Raw genomic sequence first — 26,643 nt, 5'->3', positions numbered from 1 at the left:
AATATTCTATTGTTGCCAGCTAATATCTAAAATACACTAAGTAATCATATTTAACTTTTTATATATTCTTTGCCTTCTTCCTTTCATTGTTTGTATTGTATTATACATATATTTCTAAAATATATATCAATTATGTGATATATTATCACACAGATATCCTTCATTTAGCACTAGTTCTAGAGTTACAGATATTGAATGCTCACCGTTAGTTTTATGCAGAAGCTTCTCCAATCATTTCTTAGTTGATCTGAAATTTTTTATTTGTATATTCTTTAGGAAGGGCTAATGGGAACAATATTCCCTAAGTTCTTATGTGTTCATGACTCTTTGTGACTTTTAATCTTGCAAGTCATTTTTGGCAGGAGGTAAAAACCTTGCTTGTATTTTACTTTCATTGAGTATCTCAAATATATTACATCCTCTCCTGGTATAAACTTTCTTGTTAAAAATCCTATGCTCAATCTGATTTTATTTCCCTTATATATGACTTGCCTTTTTGTCAGCATTTCCAAAGATCTCCCCCTCTTACTTTATTATTAAAGTGCAATCATTATATTAGAATATTCCTTGGTGTTAATGATTTGAGGTCAATTTGAGGTGTCTAGTTGCCTTTTCAATAAGTAGGTTTCTCTTATTTTATTTCAAGAAATTTTCTTGATAGTTCTTAGTATTTATTCTATTCTGTGGCTATTTTTTTTCTTCTTTGTGGACTACTTTTATAGTTGTGTTGGATTAACATTCCTTGCTTCTCTCTTACTTTCTTTCGAATGCTTATCTACATTTCCGTTTGGTGTTTTCCTATTTTTCTCCTTTCCAATCTCCATTTCCCTTGTACTTTCTATATATATTGTCTATTTGCTCTCGACAAAATATTTCTGAAATGTTTACCTTAAAAAAAAATCCTCTCCAATGCTGTCAGTTGTCTTTTCATATCTCTGTGTTGTCTAGTCATCTAATTTCTTAGCCCTTCCAATTATGATTTAGTATTTTCTTCATACCTTCTGTCCCCTTCTTAATTTTTAAGCTCATATTAAAAGATAATAGTTTTCATCTGCTTTGTGGCCTTATATATCTGCTGTGCTTTTATTGTCTATTAGGTTTTTCCTCTTGTCCTCTTTTACTTACAACATATTTCTGTGGCATTCAATCACAATCTTTTCAGTTTATCTTTAAGTGAGATGAATTTTCTTAAAGTTTTGGCAAGAGTTTCCCATGTAGGAGGTGGGGTGGGACAGAATATCTTTCTTAGCTTTGCAGCTATAGCGTTCTTTCCCCAGAGTCTTCTGTAATGTTTTAAATAATATGGTCTCTCAGTGTACACCTTCCATTTGTACTTTCTTTTTTTTTTTTTAATTGCAGTAACATTATAACATTATTATATTATTATTATTATATTATATTATATATATATTATATTATATTATTATTATTATAACATTATAACATTATATAAATTTCAGGTGTACATCATTATATTTTGATTTCTGTATAGATTACATCATTTTCACCACCCAAAGACTAATTGGTACTTTCTGATATCTGCTTCCTATAGTTCTTGCTCCACTCCAAGCCTAATTAAGGATGCTCTCTCTTCCAGAGAGCATCTGTGCTTGCTTCTACTTGGAGTCAGAGGATGCTACCAACCACCTACTTTTGTCCATTTTGAGGGTCCTGCCTTTATGTGGCAGTCTCAGCATGAGCTCTCCAACTCTGGAGAGGGTGTAGAGCTTCATCTCTGATCCTAGCAGTGACAACGGCATTTGATTCCAGGATTTGTATTTTTGTACTGCTCAGAGTTTCAGCTCACTTTACTTTTTCCTTTCCTTTACTTAATTTTTTGTTTTCTGTTTATTAAATAATTTTCTCACTTTTGTTTCTGAATGAGAAACAATTATTTTTAATTATTGCATGAAAGATATTTTTGTTTTTATTTTACCAAGTTCTCATTTTATTTTACCAGGGGTCCTTTTCAGAGATATAATCTTCTACACTGCAGAAATGGAATCATCTTATTTTTGAATTTTATAAAAAGAATACATGGTCACTTATATTTCCTGGAGATTGTGTAGAATCATTTACCCTAAGTATTTCTCATTCCTGTGGTAAGCCCTTCTTAGAAGTGGATATTCCAGCTGCCCTTTGCTTGTAATATTTATTTCTTCTTTTTAAAAATCAATATTTATGTATAGATTCCATGTCAGTTTCTTTTTGATTCTGTCATATTTCAATAGCTATTTGCTCAAAATAGTGTGAGGAAGAACTGGGCAACAACCACCTTACAGTTGAGAATGTGCCTCAAATCCACATTCCCTTTAAAGCTCTTGTGTCCACACCCTTGAGGATAGGTCTCTGGTCAGTGTTTAGTGTCCTTCCTTCAAGTACAGCAAGTTATTAGGACAGCTTACAGTAACTGAGGTTTTCTGGTCACAACTTTTCTTTGTGGTGATTTAGGGACCACATGAAATAGAACTCTGATACAATAAGCATTCAAAAATATTTGCCAAAGAAATGCATAAGTGACTATTGAACTTCTTAATGGACTAGGAACAACACTGAGGTAATTCTATTTCCCACACAGCTGCTCCCCGCATCTGCTCTACCATCCGTTTCTTTTTCTTTTCTGATCTCCATTCTTACTGTGTAATTGATCATGTTATTTTCCATTGCTTAGAAGATAAACTTCCAACTCCTCGGCCTGACACATAATGGGAAGTTCTCTGATATTTTGTTCAGCATAGCAGAGTGGAAACTAAGAGGAGAAACTGGAGTTATTAAAAGCCTTGCCATGTCCCTGCTTTATGTTTAGGAAAGAGAGGTAAAGGACAGAAATAAATAGGTGCTGTCTCTGGTATTGTATCATATAGGCAGAGAAATGCTTATTGACTTTAGCACACAGAAGCACGCTACTCTAGAAAGGACAGAAAAGCTTAGTGGTTCTTGTTTGAATTTCAATTCTGTATCCTGCCTGAGATAGCAAAAGACCAGAGATACATTTTTAGTGCAAGGAAGAAAACCTTAAAACTTTTCATGGATGATGTTTTGGACTGAATTGTGTCCCTCCAAAATTCACATGCTGAAGTCCTAACCCCAAATGTGATTGTGTTTGGGCATTGGGCCTGTAAGGGGGTAATTAATGTTAAATGAGATAATAAAAGTGGGGCCTTAATCCACTATGACTGGTGTCCTTATAAGAAGAGGAAGAGACACCAGGGATGTGCATGCTCAGAGGAAAGGCTGTGTGAGGACACAGTGAGGAGGCGGCCATCTGTGAGCCAAGGAGAAAGGCTTCAGGAGAAACCAGACCTGCTGAAACTTTGATCTTGGACTTCTAGCCTCAGAACTGTGAGAAATGTCTGTTGTTGAAGCTACGCAGTCTGTGGTATTTAATAATAGCAGCCCTGGCAGATTAATACAGATTTTATGTGCAAATAATTGAGAGTTATGCTCAAACATATGACTTTAGATATATAAGTCACATGGACAGCCCTAATCTACAACTGTCTTACTAGTTAATATACAAGAGATTGGTATCTCTGTTTTTTGTGAAAACTTCTTAGCACAACTAGGCACAAGAAGTTTATAGGAACAAGCATTCCAAAAGAAACTCAACATGGAAGGTCAATAAATATCAATAACTCACAAGAAAAAGTTCTTGGAGATACACAGCACATGGATGGTGGGAACAACAAATACAATTTAACACACCTCTCACAAAGTTAGTACAACCAACCTAATTTACCTGGGAAAACTGTTTCAATAAATTCTTTAAATTCCTCTAATTTATTGTCATCCGTATCAGTCTTGATCTTGGCCTTCAGGATGTAAACATTGCCAAACTTGTTCTTGAGGTGCTGAGGGCTGCCAAGGCACACGAACTTTCCCTTTACCATGATGGCCAGCCTGGTACAGAGGGCATCACATTCCTCCATACTAGCAAAACAAGATACCAGAATGATGTAAGGCTAAAAACGTCTCCATTGGAAGACATTCTATAGTTCAAATATCCAGTATTTTGTGACTCTCTTTGAAATGGAAAGTTTCATTTGCCAATCATCAACATCATGGGAAATGGAGATATTTTCAAATTCAAAGTAGAAGAGAACGAAATTCTCAAATGGAACAGCTCCTGAACTTCCTATCCTCTCCTCTCAATGAGGATTCTTGGCCATTCCATTTATTAGGATTAAAGAGGAGCACACATACTGAGGCAAGTTTACTGTCCAATATTCCTAGCCCCAAATAATGCCCCGCATAGCCATTGCAACTCTTCTAACCCTTAATCTAGCTTCCCAATGAGCCACACCTGTGAGAGGTTATGATGATGACTTTGCCACTTTCACGTGTCTGTGACACTGTGTTCCAGAGCAGGCGACGGGCTACTGGGTCCATGCCAGTTGATGGCTCATCCAGGAAGATGACTGAGGGCTTTCCCATTAGAGCAATAGCAGTACTCAGTTTACGTTTGTTTCCTCCACTTCATAGTCAAGGAAGGAGAGAGAAAGCAGAAGCAGAGATGACTATACATCACAGTAATTTAATACATAAAACATCTGTTTAATACATATCCATTATTTACAGGAAATAATTTGCCTATTTCCAAAATGCTGAGTCATAGGAAACGGAGGTATTAAAAATACTGATTACACGTGACTCAAGGAGTTGAGCTTGGCACCAGATCCAAGCTGGCAGATCTGGATGCCAGATCCAGGCACTAGATCCTGGATGTAGTGGATCCAGGTACCAGATCCAAATCCAGATATATAAATCAAGTCATTTTCATTTGAAATGTAGAAAGGTGACTTTTGTTTAGAAAATCAATTTTAGTCACATTAGCAGTGAAATTTAATTCTTATTCTTGAGGTTCCTCGGGATTCCCAGATACATAAACTACATAACGGCCAGGCCTATACAAAGAATCTCACATTGTCCTTACTTGGGAGGCAAAGAACGAAAGAGAGATAAGGAGAAAGATGTTCTCTTTTGTAATTCAACGGCTACAATTCCAAAAGAATCAGGATTGTGAGTTTCATCTCTGCAAAGGAAGATGCGATACTATCTAGGTCTGCTTTATTGCTGGTGTCTAAACACTGGCAGGGCATTAGGTTATTTTACAGTCAATGCCTCTCTTTGTCAGTGGGGCACCCATTCCAAGAGCAGAAACACAGGGAGGGTCCTCAATATTAGCTGCAATGAGAGCACTAGGATAATATCTCACCTGTAAGTGTAGATAAACTTGTCAGCATGGGGTTCCAGATTCAGTGATTGCAACCAGTTATTCACATAATGGTTAATCTGAGTCTCAGGTATCCCCCACAACCTGGCATACATGATCATTATTTCCCGAGCAGTCATATAGTCTAGCAAGGCATCAAACTGTGGACAATAGCCAATTTTTGACCTCACCTAAAATAAGAGAATAACGATACACACAAGTCAACTATTTCACGGAGCATATAGTAAATATGGATAACATAGAAGACCTTAAGTTCTCCAGCCCATGCTTCTAAGGTTAGAACCCACAGAGTTTTTGCAAAGAACTTTCCCCAGTGATCACAGAATCATTGTAGCTGTAAGCTATTATCGTGTATTAGAACCACAAGTGTGCAAAGGTATGTGACCAAGATAGATTTCTGTAACATCAAGTTATCTCCCTACATAAGCCCATAATCAATCTATGAAATAAATGGAAAATAATTTTAAAATAAAAGCAGTGCACCTATTTGCAGAAACATATTCATCTGAAGAAGGAGAATGAGATAGAAAGAGTTTTGTCTACCATTGGCTCAACCTTTGCTCATTGTAAGCAATGAGCAAGTGGAAGTTCTGATGACGCTCAAAAGTAAAAGAGATCTAAATCAGTAGTGTGAATTCCAGTGTTAATAATGGATGGATATTGAAATTTGAGATCTTATTTTTCTCTACTAAGTCTTCATTAGTTTAGTCACAAGGGAGGCCAAGATATCATAATCAAACATGGTCATAGAAGGAGAGGCTGGACAGCAGTACCCAGGTTAGGCTCAGTGACATCCTACTGTTCGGTAGTGGTGGTAAATGAATGGACTATAAGTGGAGCCCTCCATCTCTCTATTATATGCAACATATCTTTATGAACATCATCGAAGATGTAGGTGAGCAGAATTGGGATCATAGCTCTTATTTCAATCATATATTGGTCATAAGGGAAGTCTTAATGTATTATAAAAATTGTATAATATTCAGACAAAATATCTAACCAGAATTTAATTAAATTAAAAATCAACAATAAAACAATACATATTTTTAAAACCTCTATATTTTGCAAATTTAAAAATGAATTTCTAAGACTATACCTTTAATTCATGGGTTAAGAGGACTCAATACATCTTGCAAAATATTTTGAACAACGTGGGATGTAGTGCAAAGGCCACTTTAAACAACGAAGGGTAATAAATGAGTTAAATAAATGATTAAAATGTTAATTCTTAACATATAAAAAGAACACAGATTCAGGGGACTCTGGAAAGATGGCAGAGTAGGAAGCACCAGGAATTTATCTCCCCACCTAGACAACAATTACACCGGCAGAATCTGTCTAATGAACTATTTTGGAACTCTGGAGTCTATTGAAAGCTTGCCAATTCCAGGGGAATATTTGGACTGTAAATTGTGGTCAATTTCAATTTCAGCTCTTAGCACACTAACATCTACCATCCTCCACCCCCAGCACCATGGCAGCATCTGTGCACATGTTTCTGGAGCAGCTTGCATATAGCTAGGGGGATTCAGGGTGGGCAACAAGGATCTTGTCCTCCAAATATTGGGCATCTGTGCTTTGGTCACTTATTGCTGATTCTGATCACAGAGGTGCAGACATACAGGAAAGTATGGCCCATTTAAAGGAAAAAAATAAATCAAGAGACACTGTCCCCCAAAAAGACCTGATGGTAGATCTACTAGACAAAGACTTTAAAATCACTGTCTTAAGATGATCAAAGAATTAAATAAATAGGTGGATAAAGTCAAGAAAACAATGTATGAGCAAAATGGAAATATAAATAAAGAGATAGAAAACCTAAAGAGAAACTAAAAGAAATTGTGTAGCTGTTTAGTACAATAACTGAAATGAAAAATTCACTAGAAGGATTCAAAGGCAGATTTGAGTAAGCAGAAGAAAGAATCAGCAGATGAAAAGATAGGACAATGGAAATTATTGAGTCCATGAAACAAAAAGAAGAAAGGTTAAAGAAAAGCGGACAGAGCCTATGGGACCAGTGGAACACCATCAAGTAGACAAACATATGCATAATTAAAGTCCCAGAAGAAGAAGAGAGTGAGAAAGGGACAGAGAGAACATTTGAAGAAATGATGGCTAAAAACTTCCCAAATTTGATGAAAGACATGAATATAAACATCCATGAAGCTTAATGGACTCCAAAAAAGATGAACTCAAAGAGACTCACACCAAGACACATTAAAATCAAACTTTCCAAAACCCAAGACGAAGAGGAAATCTTGAAAGCAGTAAAGAAGAAGAGATTCATCACATATAAGGGATTCTCAATAACATCATGAGCAGATTTCTCATCAGAAACTTTGAAGGTCAGAAGGCAATGGGCCAATATATTCAAAGTGCTAAAAGAAAAAAACTGTCAACAAAAATTCCTATATCTGGCAAAACTGCCCTGCAAAAGTGAATGCAAAGTTAAGACATCCCCAGGTGAACCAGAGCTGACGGAGTTTGTTAATGCTAGACATGCCCTGCAAGAAATGTTAGAGGGAGTCCTGCAGGGTGAAATTAAAGGACACTAGAGTGTAACTCAGAGCAACATGAAGAAATAAAGACCTCAATTGCAGTAAATAAATAGGCAATTATTGTTAATAAGAGCTAGTATTATTGTAACACAGGTTTGTGCTTGACTTTTTCTACATGATTTAAGAGACTAATGCTTTTTTTAAATTACTAGCCTAATAATTACTATTATTGTAACTTTGGTTTGTAAATCCAGATTTTATTTTCTATATAATTTAAGAGACTAATTCATTTAAAAGAATTATTAGTTTATGTTTTTGGTCACACAATGTATAAAGATGTAATTTTAAATATAAAATTATATCTAAATTAGATCTAAAAGATATAATCACCATGGTAACTACAAAGAAAATAGCTATAGAATATGCACAAAAGGATACCAGAAAGGAATTTAAACATTTCATTACAAAAATCAACTAAACAGAAAAGGAGATCATAATGCAGGAAACGAGGGACAAAAAAGCTATAAGGCATATAGAAAAAATAGCAAAATGACATTAGAAAGTCCCTTCTTATTAGTAATTACTTTAAATATGTATGATTAAACTCTCCAGTCAAAAGACAGAGACTGGCAGAATGGTTAAAAACACATGACCAACTGTATGCTGTCTACAAAAGACTCACTTTAGATCCAAAAACATAAATACATTGAAAGTAAAGGATAGAAAAAGATATTACATGTAGACAGTAACCAAAAAAGCAGGGTAGCTATACTAATATCAGACAAAACAGATTTTAAACAAAAAAAAAAAGATTACAAGAGACAAAGAAGGACGTGATATATTGAAAAAAGTTGCAATGCAGCAAGGAGATAATACAATGATAAATATCTACACACCTAACAACAGACCATAAGATATATGAAGCAAAAACTGACAGAATTGAAGGGAGAAATAGTTCTACGATATTAGTTGGATACTTCATTTTCACACTCTCAGTAATGGATAGAACTACCAGACAGAAGATAAGTAAGAAAATCAAGGATTTAAAAAACAATTAACCAACTAGATTTAACAGACCCATACAGAACAACAACAGCATACACATTCTTTTCAAACGCACATGGGACTTTTTTTCCAGGATAGAACATATGTTAGGCCATAAATTGTCTCTATAGGTTTAAAAAGATAGATATCATACCAAATACCTTCTCAACTGCAATAGGATGAAGTTAGAAGTCAATTACAAAAGTAGAACTGGAAAATTCACAAATTTGGGTAAATTAAAAAACACACTCTTAAACAAACAATGGCTCAAAGAAGAAACCACAAAGGACATTAGAAAATACTTAGAGATAAATGAAAATGAAAACAAAACATAACAAAACTCATTGGGCCCAGTGAAAGCAGTGCTAAAGGGCAAATTATAGCTTTAAACACTTACTTTAAAAAACAAGAAAGATCTCAAATCCACAATCTAACTTGACAACTCAAGGAAATAGAAAAAGAAGAAGAAACTAAACACAAAGCTAGAAGAAGGAAGGAAATAATAAAGATTAGAGCAGAGATAAATGCAATAGAGAACAGAAAAACAATAGAGAAAAATCAATGAAACTAAAGTTGGTTCTTTGCACAAGTCAACAAAATTAACAAACCTCTAGCTAAAAAGACTGACAAAAAAAGACTCAAATAACTAAAATCAGAAATGAAGAGGTGGAGTCAAGATGGCGGCGTAGGCAGCCTCTGAACTCACCTACTCCCGTGGACACAGCCAATTTACAACTACTCGTGGAAAAATTACCCCTGAGACAGAACTGAAAACTGGATAAGACGAACTCCTGCAACAACGGACAATCCTAACTGGGGTAGAAGAGGCAGAGACTCCCTTCTGGAGAGGAAAAAAGCCACCTTCACAAGCCGCCAGCTTCATGGCCACCGGGAGCAGCGCACAGGTACGCAGCCCTCCCTGGAGGCGTGGGGCCCTGAGCCGGGGAGCGCCCCCGCTGTGGGCATTTTGTGGACCCAGCACAATCGAGATGAGTGACATAATATCTGACTTTGCCTGCTACTAAAGCATTGGGGCGTACCCCCAGAAAACCCAGTTCACAAAGAAACTAAAACTGGCTCTTAAAGGGCCCACGCACAAACTCACCCGTTTCAGAAAGCATCCTAAAATCACCAGAAAGAAAGGTGCACAGTGCTGTGGTGAAAAGAGACTCACCTAATAGGCCCTGAGTGCATCTCGGTGAGGGGTGAGACCTCTCCAGGGACTGGGACATTGGCGGCGGCCATTGTTGTGGCCTGGTGTGGGCGTGCTGACACAGACTCCATCGGAGTTCTCCCTGAGGCCTGCTAGCCCAGGGTCTGCCCCACCCACTAGAGCACCAATTTAATGCAGCTCAGCCAGGGCAGGCAGCCCACCCTAGAGACTGGCCCCACCCAACAACAAGCCCTCAGGCAACGTGTGGGCCTGCATAGATTGGTGACTGGATTCTCTGCAGCCTGGCAACTGAGCAGACTTTAGCAGGGCAGGGTGTGCACAAGGAGCGGGTGGAGAGTGTGGGGCAGTGGCGGAGTGTGTGGGGCTCCCGCCATGGAGAGACTGGGTCCGCTTGGGGAGGTTGGGGCACTCACACGGGGCAGGACTGTGTTGACTGTGTGTGTGGACCTGTGGGCGACAGGGCTTGTCAGCTGCAGAAGACTTGTGCTTCTCAAAGACCCACATAGGAGGTTTGCCCCACCTTCCAAAGCCTGAAACAATTGGGTGCTCCTGTGCCTGAGGCCAGCCCCACCCAGCTGCAATCCTCAGAGAGCTGACAAGAGACCTAATAGGCTAGAGGCTTACAGCAATTGTAAGGCCCTGAGCCTAACAACATGCCACGCTGGGGGCCTACTCACTTAAAAGAAATACGGCAACACAAATGTGGTATTAGAACTGGCAGCCAACTGTGCTGGGGCTCCCCACACCTGATAAAGAGACTGAAGGGCCCACAACAACTACAAGCAGCTGAGCATTACAACAGCTGGCCAGGAGTATAACTCAGCCTCCCTGGGTGCCTATAGGGAGAGCTAACAGGCCAAAATAGAAGGACACACGTAGCCCACATAGGGGCCACCCCTGGAACGTTGAGAACTGAGGGAAGCACACTGGAAGCCTCCTAAGGCATCACTTACATAAGGTCACCTATCCAAGAGCAGGAGACGTAGCTGACCTACCTAATACATAGACACAAGCACAGGGAAAGAGGCAAAATGAGGAGGCAAGGAATACATTCCAAGTAAGGGAACAGGACAAAACCCCAGAAAAGGAACTAAGTAAAACAGAAATGAGCAACCTACCCGACAGAGAGTTCAAACTAAGAGTGTTAAGGATGTTCACTGATCTGGGGAGAAGAATAGATGAACTCAGTGAGAATGTCAATAAAGAAATGGAAGATATAAAAAAGAACCAATCAGAAATGAAAAATACAATACTGGAAATGAAAAATTCATTAGAGGGACTCGAAAGCAGAGTAGAGGATACAGAAGAATGGATCTGTGAGCTGGAAGAAAGACAAAAAGAAATTACCCAAGGTGAGCCCACACCAAGACACATCATAATCAAAATGTCCAGAATTAAAGAGAGAATCCTAAAAGCCACAAGAGAATGTCAAGTTACATACAAAGGAAACCCCATAAGGCTATCAGCTGACTTCTCAGCAGACCCCTTACAGGCTAGAAGAGAATGGCACGATATATTTAAAGTGCTAAAAGGAAAAAACTTACAGCCAAGAATACTCTACCCAGCAAGGTTATAATTCAAATGGAAGGAGAGATGAAAATTTTCCCAGATAAGCAAAAATTAAAGGAGTTTGTCACCAAAAAACCAGTGCTACAAGAAATGTTAAAGGGACTGATTTAAGGGGAAAAGAGAAGACCACAAATAGGAAAAATTATCTATTTCCATGATTAGAACATAATGGATACAAATGCACAAAAAAGAGATTAGATATGATATCAAAAACATAAAAGGAGGGAGGAGGGGAGTTAAAGAGTAGAGCTTTCAGGCAGAAGTCAAACTAAAGAGACCATCAATTCTGTATAGAAGAAGAAAAGAACAGAGAAGGACTACTAAAACACTGAGAAAAAAAAAAGTTAAAAAATGGCAGTAAGTACATACTTATCAATAGCTACTTTAAACGTCAATGGACTAAATGCTCCAATTAAAAGGCATAGGGTGGCTGACTGGATAAAAAAACAAGACCCACATATATGCTGCATACAAGAGACACACTTCAGACCTAAAGACACTCACAAACTGAAAGTGAAGGGATGGAAAAAGATACTCCACGCAAATGGCAATGAAAAGAAAGCTGGGGTAGCAGTACTCATATCAGACAAAATAGACTTTAAAACAAAAACTGTAAAAAGAGACAAAGAAGGGCATTACATAATGATCAAGGGAACAATCCAACAAGAGGATGTAACACTTGTAAATATCTACACACCCAATGTAGGTGCACCTAAATATATAAAGCAACTATTAACAGACATAAAAACAGAAATAGACAGTAACACAATAATAGTAGGGGACTTGAACATTCCACTTACACCAACGGATAGATCCTCCAAACAGAAGATCAATAAGGAAACATTGGCCTTCAACGACACACTAGAACAGATGGACCTAGTAGATATATACAGAGCATTCCATTCAAACACCGAAGAATACACGTTCTTTTCAAATGCACATGGAACATTCCCCAGGATTGATCACATATTAGGCCACAAAACAAGTCTCCATAAATTTAAGAAGATTGAAATAATACCAAGCATCTTTTCTGACCACAACGGTATGAAACTAGAAATCAACTAAAGGAAGAAAATCAGAAAAGCCACAAATACATGGAGATTAAACAAAATGCTACTGAACAATGACTGGGTTAACGAAGAAATCAAAGAAGAAATCAAAAAATACCTGGAGACAAATGAAAATGAAAATACGACATGCCAGAATTTATGGGATACAGCAAAAGTGGTTCTAAGAGGGAAGTTTATAGCAATACAGGCCTATCTCAACAAACAAGAAAAATCTCAAATAAACAATCTAACAGTGCACCTAAAGGAACTGGAAAAAGAAGAACAAACCAAACCCAAAATCAGCAGAAGAAGGGAAATAATAAAAATCAGAGCAGAAAGAAATGAAATAGAGACCAAAAAAACAATAGAAAAAATTAATAAAACCAAGAGCTGGTTCTTTGAAAAGATAAAGAAAATTGACAAACCTTTAGCCAGACTCACCAAGAAAAAAAGAGAGAAGGCACAAATAAGTAAAATCAGAAATGAAAGAGGAGAGGTTACAACAGACACCTCAGAAATACAAAAGATTATAAGAGAATACTATGAAAAGCTATATGCCAACCAATTCGACAATCTGGAAGAAATGGATAAATTCTTAGAATCATACAACCTTCCAAAACTGGATCAAGAAGAAGTAGAGAATTTGAATAGACCAATCACCAGTAAGGAGATCAAAACACTAATCACAAACCTCCCCAAAAATAAAAGCCCAGGACCAGACGGCTTCCCTGGTGAATTCTACCAAACATTCAAAGAAGAATTAATACTTATCCTTCTCAAACTCTTCCAAAAAATTGAGAAGGGGGGGAAGCTCCCTAACTCATTCTATGAAGCCGACATTACCCTGATACCAAAACCAGACAAGGACAACACAGAAACAGAAAATTACAGGCCAATATCACTGATGAACATCGATGCAAAAATCCTCAACAAAATACTAGCAAATCGCATACAACAATACGTTAAAAAGATTATACACCATGATCAAGTGGGATTTATTCCAGGGACGCAGGGATGGTTTAACATTCGCAAATCAATCAACGTGATACACCACATTAATAAAATGAAGAACAAAAATCACATATCATCTCAATAGATGCAGAGAAAGCATTTGACAAGATACAGCATCCATTTATGATAAAAACTCTGAATAAAATGGGTATAGAAGGAAAGTACCTCAACATAATAAAGACCATATATGAGAAACCCACAGCTAATATCATCCTCAATGGTGAAAAACTGAAAGCTATCCCTCTAAGAACAGGAACCAGACAAGGATGCCCACTGTCACCACTCCTATTTAATATAGTACTGAAAGTCCTAGCCAGAGCAATCAGGCAAGAGAAAGAAATAAAAGGGATCCAAATTGGAAAGGAAGAAGTGAAACTGTCACTATTTGCAGATGACATGATCTTATATATAGAAAACCCTAAAGAATCCACCAAAAAACTTTTAGAAGTAATAAACGAATATGGTAAAGTTGCAGGATACAAAATCAACATACAAAAATCAGTTGCATTTCTGTACACTAACAACGAAGTAGCAGAAAGAGAAATTAAGAATACCATCCCATTTATAATTGCAACAAAAAGAATAAAACACCTAGGAATAAACTTAACCAAAGAGGTGAAAGATCTGTACACCGAAAACTATAAAACGTTTCTGAAAGAAATTGAAGAAGACACAAAGAAATGGAAAGATATTCCATGATCTTGGATTGGAAGAATTAACATAGTTAAGATGTCCATACTTCCTAAAGCCATCTATAGATTCAATGCAATCCTTATCAAAGTTCCAACAACATTTTTCACAGAAATAGAACAAAGAATCCTAAAATTTATATGGAACAACAAAAGACCCCGAATAGCTAAAGGAATCCTGAGACAAAAGAACAAAGCTGGAGGTATCACACTCCCTGATTTCAAAATATACTACAAAGCTATAGTAACCCAAACAGCATGGTACTGGCACAAAAACAGACACACAGATCAATGGAATAGAATCAAAAGCCCAGAAATAAACCCACACATCTATGGACAGCTAATCTTTGACAAAGGAGCCAAGAACATACAATGGATAAAAGAAAGTCTCTTCAACAAATGGTGTTGGGAAAACTGGATAGCCATATGCAAAAAAATGAAAGTAGACCCTTACCGTACACCATACACAAAAATTAACTCCAAATGGATTAAAGACTTGAAAGTAAGACCTGAAACTATGCAACTTCTAGAAGAAAACATAGGCAATACACTCTTCGCCATCGGTCTTAGCAACATATTTTCAAGTACCATGTCTGACCGGGCAAGAGAAACAATAGAAAAAATAAACAAATGGGACTACATCAAACTAAAAAGCTTCTACACAGCAAAGGAAACCATCAACAAAACGAAAAGACAACCTAACAATTGGGAGAAGATATTTGCAAACCATACATCTGATAAGGGCTTAATCTCCAAAATATATAAAGAACTCATGCATCTCAACAACAAAAAAACTACCAACCCAATTAAGAAATGGGCAAAAGACCTGAACAGACATTTCTCCAAAGAAGATATACAGATGGCCAACAGACACATGAAAAGATGTTCAAAATCACTAACTATCAGGGAAATGCAAATCAAAACTACAATGAGATATCACCTCATGCCCGTCAGAGTGGCTATAATTAACAAGACAGGAAACAACATGTGTTGGAGAGGATGTGGAGAGAAGGGAACTCTCATACACTGCTGGTGGGAGTGCAAACTGGTGCAGCCACTATGGAAAACAGTATGGAGATTCCTCAAAAAATCAAGGATAGAACTACCATATGATCCAGCTATTCCACTGTTGGGTATTTCCAAAGAACTTGAAAACACCAATTTGCAAAGGTACATGCACCCCTGTGTTCATTGCAGCGTTATTCACAATAGCCAAGACTTGGAAGCAACCTAAGTGCCCATCAAGGGATGAATGGATAAAGAAGCTGTGGTATATATACACAATGGAATACTACTCAGCCATAAGAAATGATGAAATCCAGCCATTTGTGACAACATGGATGGACATTGAGGGTATAATGCAAAGTGAAATAAGTCTGAGGGAGAAGGTCAAATACTGTATGATTTCCTTCATTAAGTAGTAGATAATAACAACAATAAACAAACACATAGGGACAGAGATTGGATTGGTGGTTTCCAGAGGGGAAGGAAGGAGGGAGGAGGGTGAAAGGGATAATTCGCTACATGTGTGTGGTGATGGGTTGTAATTAGTATTTTGGTGGTGAACATGATGTAATCTGTGCAGAAATAGAAGTACAATGATGTACACCTGAAATTTTTACAATGTTATAAACCAATGTTACTGAATAAACAAAAAATAAAAAAAAAGAAATGAAAGTGTGAACATTACTACAAATAAAGGACTAAAGAGAATACTAAGAACAACTGAATGCCAAGAAATTGGATAATCTAGAGGAAATGAACAAATTCCTAGAAACATAAAACCTACCAGGACTAAATCATGAAGAAATAGAAAATCTGAGTGGACCTATAACTAGTAAGGAGATTCAATATGTAATCAAAAATCTGACCGAAAAAAAACACAAAAAGCCATAGAGCTGATGGCTTCACTAGTGAATTATACTAAACACTTAAAGAACTACTACCAATCCATCTCAAACTTTTCTATAAAATTGAAGAGGAGAGAACACTTCCTAACTCATTCTCTGAGGCCAGCATTACCCTGATACTAGACAAAGCTAGACAAAGATGTTAGAAGAAAAGAAAATCACATACCAATATCCTTATGAACATTGATGCAAAAATCCTCAACAAAATAGTACTAAACCAAATTCAGCAGCTTATTAAAACGATTATATACCATGACCAAGTAGGATTAATTCCTGGAACGCAAGGATGGCTCAACATTAGAAAATCTATCAATGTAATACACCACATTAACAAAATGAAGGAAAAAAGCACATGATCATCTCAATTGATGCAGAAAAAGCATTTGACAAAATTCAACAGCCTTTCATGATAAAAACACTCAACGAAATAGGAATAGAAGGAATCTGCCTAAACATAATACAAGCCATATATGAAAAAATCACAGCACACATCATACTCAATGGTGAAAGATCAAAGCTTTTTCTCTAAGATCAGGAATAAGACAAGGGTGCCCACTCTCATCACTCCTAGTCAACACAGAGGTGAAAGTCCTATCCAGATCAATTAGGCAAGAAAAAGAAAGAAAAGGCAACCAAATAAAAACAGAAGAAGTAAAATTATCTCTGTTCGTACATGAAATGATCTTACACTTAAAAAACCTTAAAGATTCCACAAAAAAGCCCTGTTAGAACTAATAGGTTCAAACAAATAGGTTCAAATGAATTCAGCAAAGTAGCAGGATAGAAAGTCCATGTGAAAAGTCAGTTGCATTTCTGTACAATACCAATGAAAAATCTGAAAGGAAATAACAAAAATAGTTCCATTTACAATAGCATGAAACAGAATAAAATATTAGCAATTAACCGAGGAGATGAAAGACTTCAGATCTATGATTTCTGTTTGGTATTTTTATGTATTTTCTATCTCTTTGTTGAAATTCTCACTTTTTCCTGAACTTGGTTAGCATATTTATGATCATTGTTTTGAATTCTCTTTCAGATAAATCACTTATCTCCATTTGTTAGAGTCTTTTTCTGGAGATTTATCTTGCTCTTTTATTTGGAACGTATTTCCTTGTCTCTTCATTTCCCCTGACTCTCGGTCTTGGTTTCTGTGCATTAGATAAAACAGCCAACTCTTTAAGTCTAGACAGATTGGCCTTGTGTAGCAGATGAAATCACCAATCAGCCTGACCAAAGATTCTCAGGGCATCTTAAACCTTTGTGCTTGTCCAAACCATCGTCTGTCTTAGTGGCCCTAGGAGATTAGGGTGTGCCAAGTCCTGTCAGTGCCCTGAAGGCTGAGGAAGTGCTCAAACACCCATTCAGGCTCCCAGAGGACTACTAATTGCTTGTGCCATCAGCTCCCAGATGAAGGCTAATTTGAAGTCCAACCTTTGGGCAGCAGGTAGGAATGTTGGGACATTAGGTATACAGTCTAGCCTCTTCTGGCAAGAAACTGGGAGCTGAGTATATTTGCCTACTTGCTCTGTGCTAAACCATGGGGAATAGCCACTGGGTGTGCTTATGCACCTATTGAAACTGCCTTTTTGTTCTCTGAAGTCCGGGGGGGGGACTCATGAATGCCATGTCCTGTCAGGCCCCAGAGCTAGGTGATTTGGGAGCCAGTCCCTTGGATGGCAGCTATAAAAGTTGAGGAGCTAGATGTGTGGTCCAAACCCTTCACTCCTCAGGGAGAAGCTGGGAGTTGGGGGTTCTCTCCTAACAGTAAGGCACTGTGTTGTGAGTGGGGTTTATGGTGCACGTGTGTCTCAGCTATCCTACCCATTTTGATGTGGGTATTTTCTCAGTTGTGTGGTGTGTGGGAGTTGCTCAACTAGTTCCTGGATTTCTCTCAGAGGGAATCGATCCCTGTGTGGTGGTTTATTCCGTGAATCCATGGAAGGAGGGAAAGTCAGAAGCCTCCTATTCTACCATCTTGCTCTCCAATAATTTCAAAGAACACTAAAGACAATCTTGTCTTAGATTCTCAGGGTAAGGCTGCTCTTATTGCCTCACCACCTCCCCTCAAAAATTTCTGTCTCTAGAATCCACTGGCTGAGTCAACAGTATCAATATCAATGCTACCATGATTCCTATCTATCATCTCCCACTACTTGCCTCTTCTCTTCACTCTCAAGTCATCATGCTTCTCACAGCTCAGACAGTAATAGTGTCTTACCTTTAGGATATTGTTGGTGATACTAAAGTGCTCTATGAACACATCCCCAGAGGTAGCAGTCTCCTCTCCAGTCAAAATTTGGAAAGTAGTAGTTTTTCCAGCTCCATTTAATCCAAGCAATCCAAAGCACTCCCCCTTTTGGATTGCAACAGAGATATTTCTCACAGCCCAAATGGCTGGACATGTAAAATATATCTTAAAAAAATACAGAAAACACAATATAGTAAAGAACAGTTGTAGGTTAAACGCAAACAATACATCAGACGTCCTATGGACGATTACCTCAGACAGTTTCACAAGAATTCTGCTATTCTATTGGGAGAATACACATAGGTCTCCAAGAACCACAGTGAGCCCTTGACACTAATGACACGCTCTTTAGTAGGAATGAAACCATCATAAGGTGGTCACTGAATAACATTATACCTTTGTGAGTTCCCTTACAAGCACTGTGGAATTCAGCAACTCCTGAGGGTGCTCCAGGATTCTCTCTCTTTCATGTTGTACATCTTCATCTTCAGATTCCCCAGATAATTCCCTGGACACTATATCCTATATTTTCAAAATAAGAATCATAGAGATGGATGCCCTTTAGATAATTGGTTTATATTGGTTGGCTTCCAGAAGGCTAAACTGGGGGATAATCTCAAAGATGTCAAAACAGAAGGTTTGATTCATTCCCAAAAGACTTCCTGCATATCACCTCAGCTCTCATGCATAAACTTATTCCCTATTTCCAAAGTTTAAAACCTATACTCCTAGCCATGAGCAAGTAGCTTGTTCTTATCAAAATGGATACTTCATCAAAAACTGCAACCATAACAAAAACTATTATAAACAAATGTTATTTGTTAATAATGTATATTTTACAAGATATCGATAGAGCTGAGAGTAGCGAAAGATTAACTCTCTTTTCTGAGAGGAAGAGTGGAATCCATAGAAAATTTCACATAGGAAAGAAGGGTCTAACCTGAATTAAAAAAAAAAAAATAGGAGTTCATCAGGAGACTTACCATGGGGAAAGAAGAAGAGAGGTAGGGCATGCCACATAGTGGAAAGAGCATTAAAGAATACTCTAAGACTTGTATGTCATTCATTTTTAATTTTAAACTTTTTATTTTGAAAGAATTTTTAGTTACCAAAGAGTTATAAAGATAGGACAGTTCCAGTATACATTTTAGCCTTCTCCTAATGTTAACATCTTACATAATCATGGTACATTGATCAAAACAGAGAAATTAACATTGGTTCAATTCTGTTAACTACAGATCTTACTCAAGTTTAGAGCAAAATATGGTGAATACTTTTAATGCAATTTTTAGTGTGAACTATTTATTTAAGCATAACATATATCCTGCATAACAAGCCCTGATAATGAAAACAGAACATTACCCCAACAGTAACTAGAATCCTGACTTGTAACTCCATATATATTATGATATATTAGTTTTGCCTGTTTTTGGACTTCGTATAAATGGAATTCTACTTTATATACTCTTTTGTGTCTGGGTTCTTTGGGGCATTGTTATGTTTGTGAGATTATTGCATGCTGTTGAATATGAGTTACAGGCTGTTCCTTCTCATTGCTGTATTCTATTGTGAGAACAGACATTTTATTTTATTTTTTTTTTGGTGAGGAAGATTGGCCCAGAGCTTACATCTGTGCCAATCTTCCTCTATTTTGTATGCGAGATGCCACCACAGCATGACTTGATGAGCAGTGTGTAGGTCCCTGCCCAGGATCCGAACTCATGAACCCCGGGCCGCCAAAGTGGAGCATGCAAACTTAATCACTACGCCACCGGGCCAGCCCCAAGAATAGACATTTTTAAATCCATTATACTATTGACAGACATATGGTTTGCTTCTTTCTTTTTTTTTTTTTTTCTGGTCTATTATGACTAATTCTGTGTGAACATTCTTGTAAATGTCTTTTGGTGAACATGAATGTCTGTTTCTGTTGGATTTAAACTAGAAAGGGGAGCTTCTGGGTCTTAGTGTATGCACATTTTCATACGCATGTGAAGATAATGCTTTAGAAGATAATGCCAGACAGCTTTCTAAAGGGGTATCAGCTTATATTCCCAACACCAGTGTTTGAGAGTTCCAGTTGTTCTGCATCCTCAACACTCAGTATTTTTATGTGTTCATTGTGGTGTCCCTCATTGGCTTTAATTTGCATTTACTGATAACTAATAATGTTGTGCACTTTTACATATGTTTATTGGATATTTGGATATTCTTTTTTTTTGTAAAGTCAGTGCCCAAGTCTTTCACCCATTTTTAAATCGGGTTGTCTGCGTTTTTCTTATTGATTTGCAATTCAAAAATCTTTTTTCCACTCTGTGACTTGCCTTTTCACTCACTTAATGATATCTTTTGATAATGATGCCTTCACTATCATGAAAATATTTCCTATGTTTTTGTTCTAAACGCTTTACTGTTTTACCTTTTACATTTAGATCTACAGGAAAAGCTATAAATCGACAAACCATCTGTATGGAGTAAGAAAGGACTCAAAGTTCATGATTTTCCATGTGGATATCCAACTGAATCAGCACCATTAATTGAGAAGAAAATCCTTTCTCCATTGCATTGTGTGTCAACTTTGTCATATATCAGGTGACCACATATTTTGTGCATCTATTTCTGGACATTCTACTCCACTTGTTCTCAAACTTTAGCATGCACCAGAATTACCTGGACGGCTTGTTAAAACACAGAATGCTGGGTCCCAATCCCACAATTTCTGATTCAGTAGGTCTGGGGTAGGGCCCAAGAACTTGCATTTCTAAAAAATTCTGAGCTGATGTAGATAACCACACTTGAAGAAAAGCTATTCTCTCTGATACATTGTTTTATTTGTCTTAACTACTATAGTTTATAAAAAAATACTTATATTTGGTGGTATAAGTCTACCACTTTTTTTCTTTCTCAAGATTTCCTTGGCTATTCTTGGCACTTTGCATTTCCATGCAAACTTTAGAATCAGCTGATCATTTTTCACACACACACATGCATGCACAAAAATACCCACTAGAGTTTTGATGGGGATTGCGTTGATTCTTTAGATCAATTTGGGAAAAAACTGTCATCTTCCCATTACTGAGTTTCCCCAGCAAGAACATGGTATATACTTTCATTTATATAGGTCTTCTTTAATCTCTCAATAGTGTTTTGTAATTTTCTATGTAAAAGCCTTGCATAACTTCTGTTAGATTTATTCCTAGGTATTTTTTGTTTTTTTGCTATTCAAATGGCATCATTTTACATTTCACTTTTTGTTTGTGGCTTTTAAATAGATCTATAACTGATTTTTCTATGCTGACTTTATTTAGCGATATTAATTCTAATATTTTATTCCTTTAAATTATCTATGTACACTCCTGCCATTTGTAAATAATGAATTTTACATGCCTTTTGAATTTTATGCCTATCATTTCTTTTTCTTGCCCTATTTCACTAATACCTGCAGTAAACTATTACATAGAAATGGTGATAGCAATGTTTTTCTCATTTTTCTTATTAATATAGTGATTTACATTTTATTAGTGTGGTGATTGATCTTGAAATGTTTCACTATCCTTGCATTCCTGTAATAAATCTTACCAGGTCATTGCTAATATTTTTGTGAAGGATTTTTGCATCTATGTCCATAAGCATGATTCATCTGTAATTTTTCTGTTTTATAATATTCTTTTTAGGTATTAGTCTCAATGTTATTATGGGCTCATAATAGAGTAGGACAGAAAAATAAAGGTAAGAAAAGAAATCAATGAGAAAAAGAAAATAAAACATGTAACAGAGAAGTCAAAAATTCAAAAGTGGGTTCCTTGAAGAGATTAATAAAATTGGTTAGAACCCTAGCAAAGGTAATTAAGAAAAAAAGGTGGTGGTGGGGAGAAAACCTACAAATAGAAATAGATATTAAGTGCAAAAATAAAAAGATATTGTAAACAAATTTGTGTCAATATGTTTGATGGTTTCGATGAAATTGACACATTCCTTGAAAAGTACAAAATGAGAAAAGAATAGAAACCCCTGCATACTCCAATGTCATATAATTTGAAACTGTTGTTACAAGCTTTACCCCAAAGCAAATTCCAAGTCCACATAATTTTGCCAATGAATTCCTCATTCCCATGACTCTCTATCGCCCTCAGAATGAAGTTCAAGATCCTTAGCCTGATACTTGTGAGGCCTTCCCTGCTTTGGCGCCCGGCATCTTTACAGTCATCTTGCTCTGCCTGCCAACACCTGGACTTGGCTCCAGACGTGCTGAATCGCTCCTTGAATGTTTCTCACATCCTTGTCTGTGCGTAAGTTGACCTCTCTGCCATGAACTCACTTCCTCAAGTGTCACCCAATGCCTAAAGCTTGTTTTGGTGACACCTAGATGTATTTCCAGCATTTTGTATTTCCTTTTATCAGAGCACATGTTTCTTTGGCTGGTATTTGTCTGAGCTCTGATTTGGCCCCTGTCCTAAGCCCTTTCTCTTTCATCTCTATGGAGGTCTCCTTTCATCTCTCCTCCAAGTTTGGGGATCTGTTTGCTCCTCCTGGACCCCTCTCAGAAATCCGAGTCCTATCCAGCATCTAGTGTGGTACCAGGCACATAGTAGCTGCCTGAGGTACATCTTTGGAATGTATGACCACCTCAGCCCTGAGCATTGAACTTTGCTTCCTATGAGCAATGTTGCTAGTGCTAACCAGCTGTTGGCTTGCTCACTTGGCCTGACTCTCCAGTCCCTGGGCTCTTCCCATCCATTGGGAAACTGTACTCAATCTTGTAGATTAATGGCTCAGTTGAATGGGAGACTCTCATAGGATTTGGACACCAAGTGCTGACTCCACTGATGACACCAGGGCTGGGCCTTTGCTCAGCATCTGTCCCACCTCTAAAGGCACATCCTGGATACTCTCTGTCTTTCATGCCTCACTTAGTGCCATGATTCATTCCTTCATCATACACATTGAGTCTCGAATACCATGGAGACAGACCTGTGCTGTACAATGTGAAGAAAAACCACACTGGAACGGCAAGAATTTGGACTGAGGTCTTAGCTTATGGGAGAGTCATGAAATTTCATCTATTTTGGTAACAGAGAGGATTGTTTTGCCTCAAAATATTCTTTCATCTGAAAATACTTCAGACAGTCGTTCTCAAAGTGTGGAGAAGCAGCAGAAGAATCACCTGGGAATGTAGTACATGTGCTAATTTTCATGCCTTACCTCGGATCCACTAAATCAGAAACTCATGGGACAGAGACCAGCAATTTGTATTTTAAGAATCCCTCCAGGAGATTCTGATAAATGCCAAAGTTTGAGAACAACTGCTGTACAACCTTACTGTTAAATATGCATTCTACAGGCTGGCAAAATCAATATCACTTGGGAGTTTGTTAGAACTATCCAGGGGCCAAATTAGGGTGAATGGGCAGTTTTGGGAGGGAATGGTTTTCTGACACAGGAGATGTTCAAGGGAAAGCTTTCTATCATAATCAAACTGTAAAAAATATCATGTTCTAACTAGTAGAGGCCATAATGTTTAGAAACCACAAAGTTCAAATTATGATGAAGATCTCTCATTCCCATGGATCCCAATCAATATAGATTGATTTATGTTCCTATATCCAGTAATGGAGTCAGGCATGTGTAGAGACGTGCTTTTGTTCTTAGAGATGCCTAAAAGATAAGGTACTCACCTTATTAAGTTTCTTGTAGCTACCAAAGAAAATATAGCGAAACACAAACGCTCTAACTCTCCATAAAGTGGTCTCCAGAAGGAAAATCAAGAGGAAGAAAATAAATCCTGTGGCAGCCATCGCAATTAAAAATTTTCCAATTCCATCTCCTTCCAAACTATACACGTTAAACTCCATTGCTGATGACAACAACAAAGAAAAAGGTATAGGCTTACTTAAAAAAATTAACACAATGAGAAAACTCTAAGAAGTCAGCAAACAGGATGTACTATAGAATCAAATTGAATGGTTTGCAAATAAGCACAAAATTAATATATTTAATGGTATGTTTAATAACTTTGTATGTCATGCAAAATATCTTCAAAATCCTTTAAGAGGGGCAAAACCTTTAATTCTTTTTTTTTTTTTTTTTTTTTGTGAGGAACATCAGCCCTGAGCTAACATCCATGCCAATCCTCCTCTTTTTGCTGAGGAAGACCGGCCCTGGCCTAACATCCGTGCCAATCTTCCTCTACTTTATATGGGACGCCGCCACAGCATGGCCTGACAAGCAGTGCATCAGTACACGCCCAGGATCCAAACCGGGCTGCCAGCAGCAGAGCACGTGCACTTAGCTGCTATGCTGCCACAGGGCCTCCCCAAAGCCTTTAATTCTATGAGTTTTGTCTTGCTATAGTTCTAGGCATCCATTGCCAATATATACCAGATAGCCAGAACCAGAGTATTAGGTAGCTGCAGAGGCTCTCCTTGCCCAAAAATATTTTTCCCCTGAAAATACGTCAGATGATAGTTCTGAAAGTATGGAGCAGCTGCAGAAGAATCACCTGGGAATGTGTTACATAAGCAAACACTCTTACCTATAATGGAACACTAACATTTAAACTAAGTTGTAGTTTCCCAAGAGCTGACACTTTTCCAATCACTTATGAGAAAAAGTTCTGAATTCATGCTAGGGAAAACAGCAGGCTCATCAGGGAGGTAAAGATGATCAACTCTCCCATTTTTACTTTTAAAAAACTTTTAATTAGGGGCTAGCCCAGTGGCATAGTGGTTAAGTTCGCGTGCTCTGCTTCAGCAGCCCATGGTTCGCAGGTTCAGATCCTGGGCACGGACCTACACACTGCTCATCAAGTCATGCTGTGGTGGTGTCCCACATACAAAATAGAGGAAAATTGGCACAGATATTAGCTCAGCAGCAATCTTCCTCAAGCAAAAAGAGGAAGATTGGTAACAGACGTTAGCTCAGGGCCAATCTTCCTCACCAAAAATAAAAAAAAAACTTTTAATTAAAATATTATGTACATATATAGAAATTCATCTAAGTGTAGGACCCAATGAATTTTTTTTTTTTTTTTGGTGAGGAAGATCAGCCCTGAGCTAACATCCATGCCGATCCTCCTCTTTTTTGCTGAGGAAGACCGGCCCTGAGCTAACATCTGTGCCCATCTTCCTCCACTTTATATGGGACGCCGCCACAGCATGGCCTGACAAGGGGTGCATTGGTGCGTGCCTGGGATCTGAACCGGGCCGCCAGCAGCAGAGCATGCGCACTTAACCGCTATGCCATGGGGCTGGCCCACAATGAATTTTTACAAATTGAAAATACCTAGCAATATTTTTTGTTTAGTTTTAAAATTCAACTACATTATATTTTATCTTTTTTTTTTAATGTATCACCTTGTGTACCTTTTATAGTGATGGGTCTAGGCATCACATTATGCATACATAACTTATCACAATCATGGTGTTTTCCTTTTACCAGTTCGAGTGAAGTGTAGAAAACTTTACTTGATTTACATCCCATTAATTTTCCCATTTATAATTGTCTTAAATATTTCCTCTGTGTACATTGAGAACATTATCAATGTTATTTTTGCTTTGACTGCCAAACTCAAGAAAACTCAAGAGGAGAAAGAAAGTATATTGTATTCACCCATATTTTTACTCTTTCCGTTGTTTTTCTTTCTTGATGTTCCAAATTTCCTTCTTTTATCATTTCATTTATGTTTATAGAACTTTTGTTAGCCATTCTTTCAGAGTTCCTACTGCTGACAAATTCCTGTAGACTTCCTTCATCCGAAAATGTCTTGATTTCCCCTTCATTCCTGAAGGATCTATTCTGTATATAGAATTTTGAGTTGATAGTTTTTTTATTTCAGTACTTGAAAATCATGTGCCAATTCCTCTGGTCTTCATGGTTTCCGATGAGAAATCTATAAATTAGGGAACTGTTTTTCCCATACAGATAAGGCATCATTTTTCTGTAGCTGCTTTCAAGATGTTTTTCTTGTTTTTAGCTTGTAGAAACTTGATTATAATGTCTCTTGGCATGGATATTTTTGGTTTTAACCTATTTGAAGTTTATCTAGTTTCTTGAATCTGTAGGTTTATATCTTTTTTTATGCTTATTTTTTATTGTCTTTTTAAATTGATATTTAATTGACATATAACATTATATTAGTTTCAGGTACATAACCTAATGATTTAATACTCGTATATATTGCAAAATGGTCACCACAATAAGTCTAGTTAACACCCAT

At 37.3% G+C, this 26,643-nt stretch overlaps 1 protein-coding gene and 1 long non-coding RNA gene across 3 annotated transcripts in view; one reads left to right on the top strand and one right to left on the bottom strand.

Annotated features, from left to right (window-relative positions):
- Positions 1 to 26,643, bottom strand: part of LOC131422573 (phospholipid-transporting ATPase ABCA3-like) — a 224,008-nt gene that overhangs the window by 6,180 nt on the left and 191,185 nt on the right. Inside the window, exons 24-29 of the mRNA XM_058569911.1 lie at positions 24,104 to 24,282; positions 18,825 to 18,950; positions 18,399 to 18,593; positions 5,216 to 5,403; positions 4,304 to 4,474; positions 3,740 to 3,930 (exon numbers count right to left, since the gene is read on the bottom strand). Of these exons, the coding sequence (XP_058425894.1) occupies positions 3,740 to 3,930; positions 4,304 to 4,474; positions 5,216 to 5,403; positions 18,399 to 18,593; positions 18,825 to 18,950; positions 24,104 to 24,282 (1,050 nt within the window). The remainder of the gene's footprint in view (positions 1 to 3,739; positions 3,931 to 4,303; positions 4,475 to 5,215; positions 5,404 to 18,398; positions 18,594 to 18,824; positions 18,951 to 24,103; positions 24,283 to 26,643) is intronic.
- The window catches only part of LOC131422574 (uncharacterized), a 71,708-nt gene continuing 65,936 nt past the window's right edge, over positions 20,872 to 26,643 (top strand). The window contains exons 1-2 of one of the 2 annotated variants that reach the window (XR_009224104.1): positions 20,872 to 21,020; positions 22,562 to 22,713. This is a non-coding gene — a long non-coding RNA (uncharacterized LOC131422574). Of the gene's footprint in view, positions 21,021 to 22,561; positions 22,718 to 26,643 lie in introns of both variants that reach the window. The other variant, XR_009224103.1, reaches the window with a different exon arrangement.

Source organism: Diceros bicornis, chromosome 26 (assembly GCF_020826845.1).
Source record: "Diceros bicornis minor isolate mBicDic1 chromosome 26, mDicBic1.mat.cur, whole genome shotgun sequence".
Taxonomy (NCBI): domain Eukaryota; kingdom Metazoa; phylum Chordata; class Mammalia; order Perissodactyla; family Rhinocerotidae; genus Diceros; species Diceros bicornis.
This window is presented reverse-complemented; position numbering and strand designations above follow the sequence as displayed.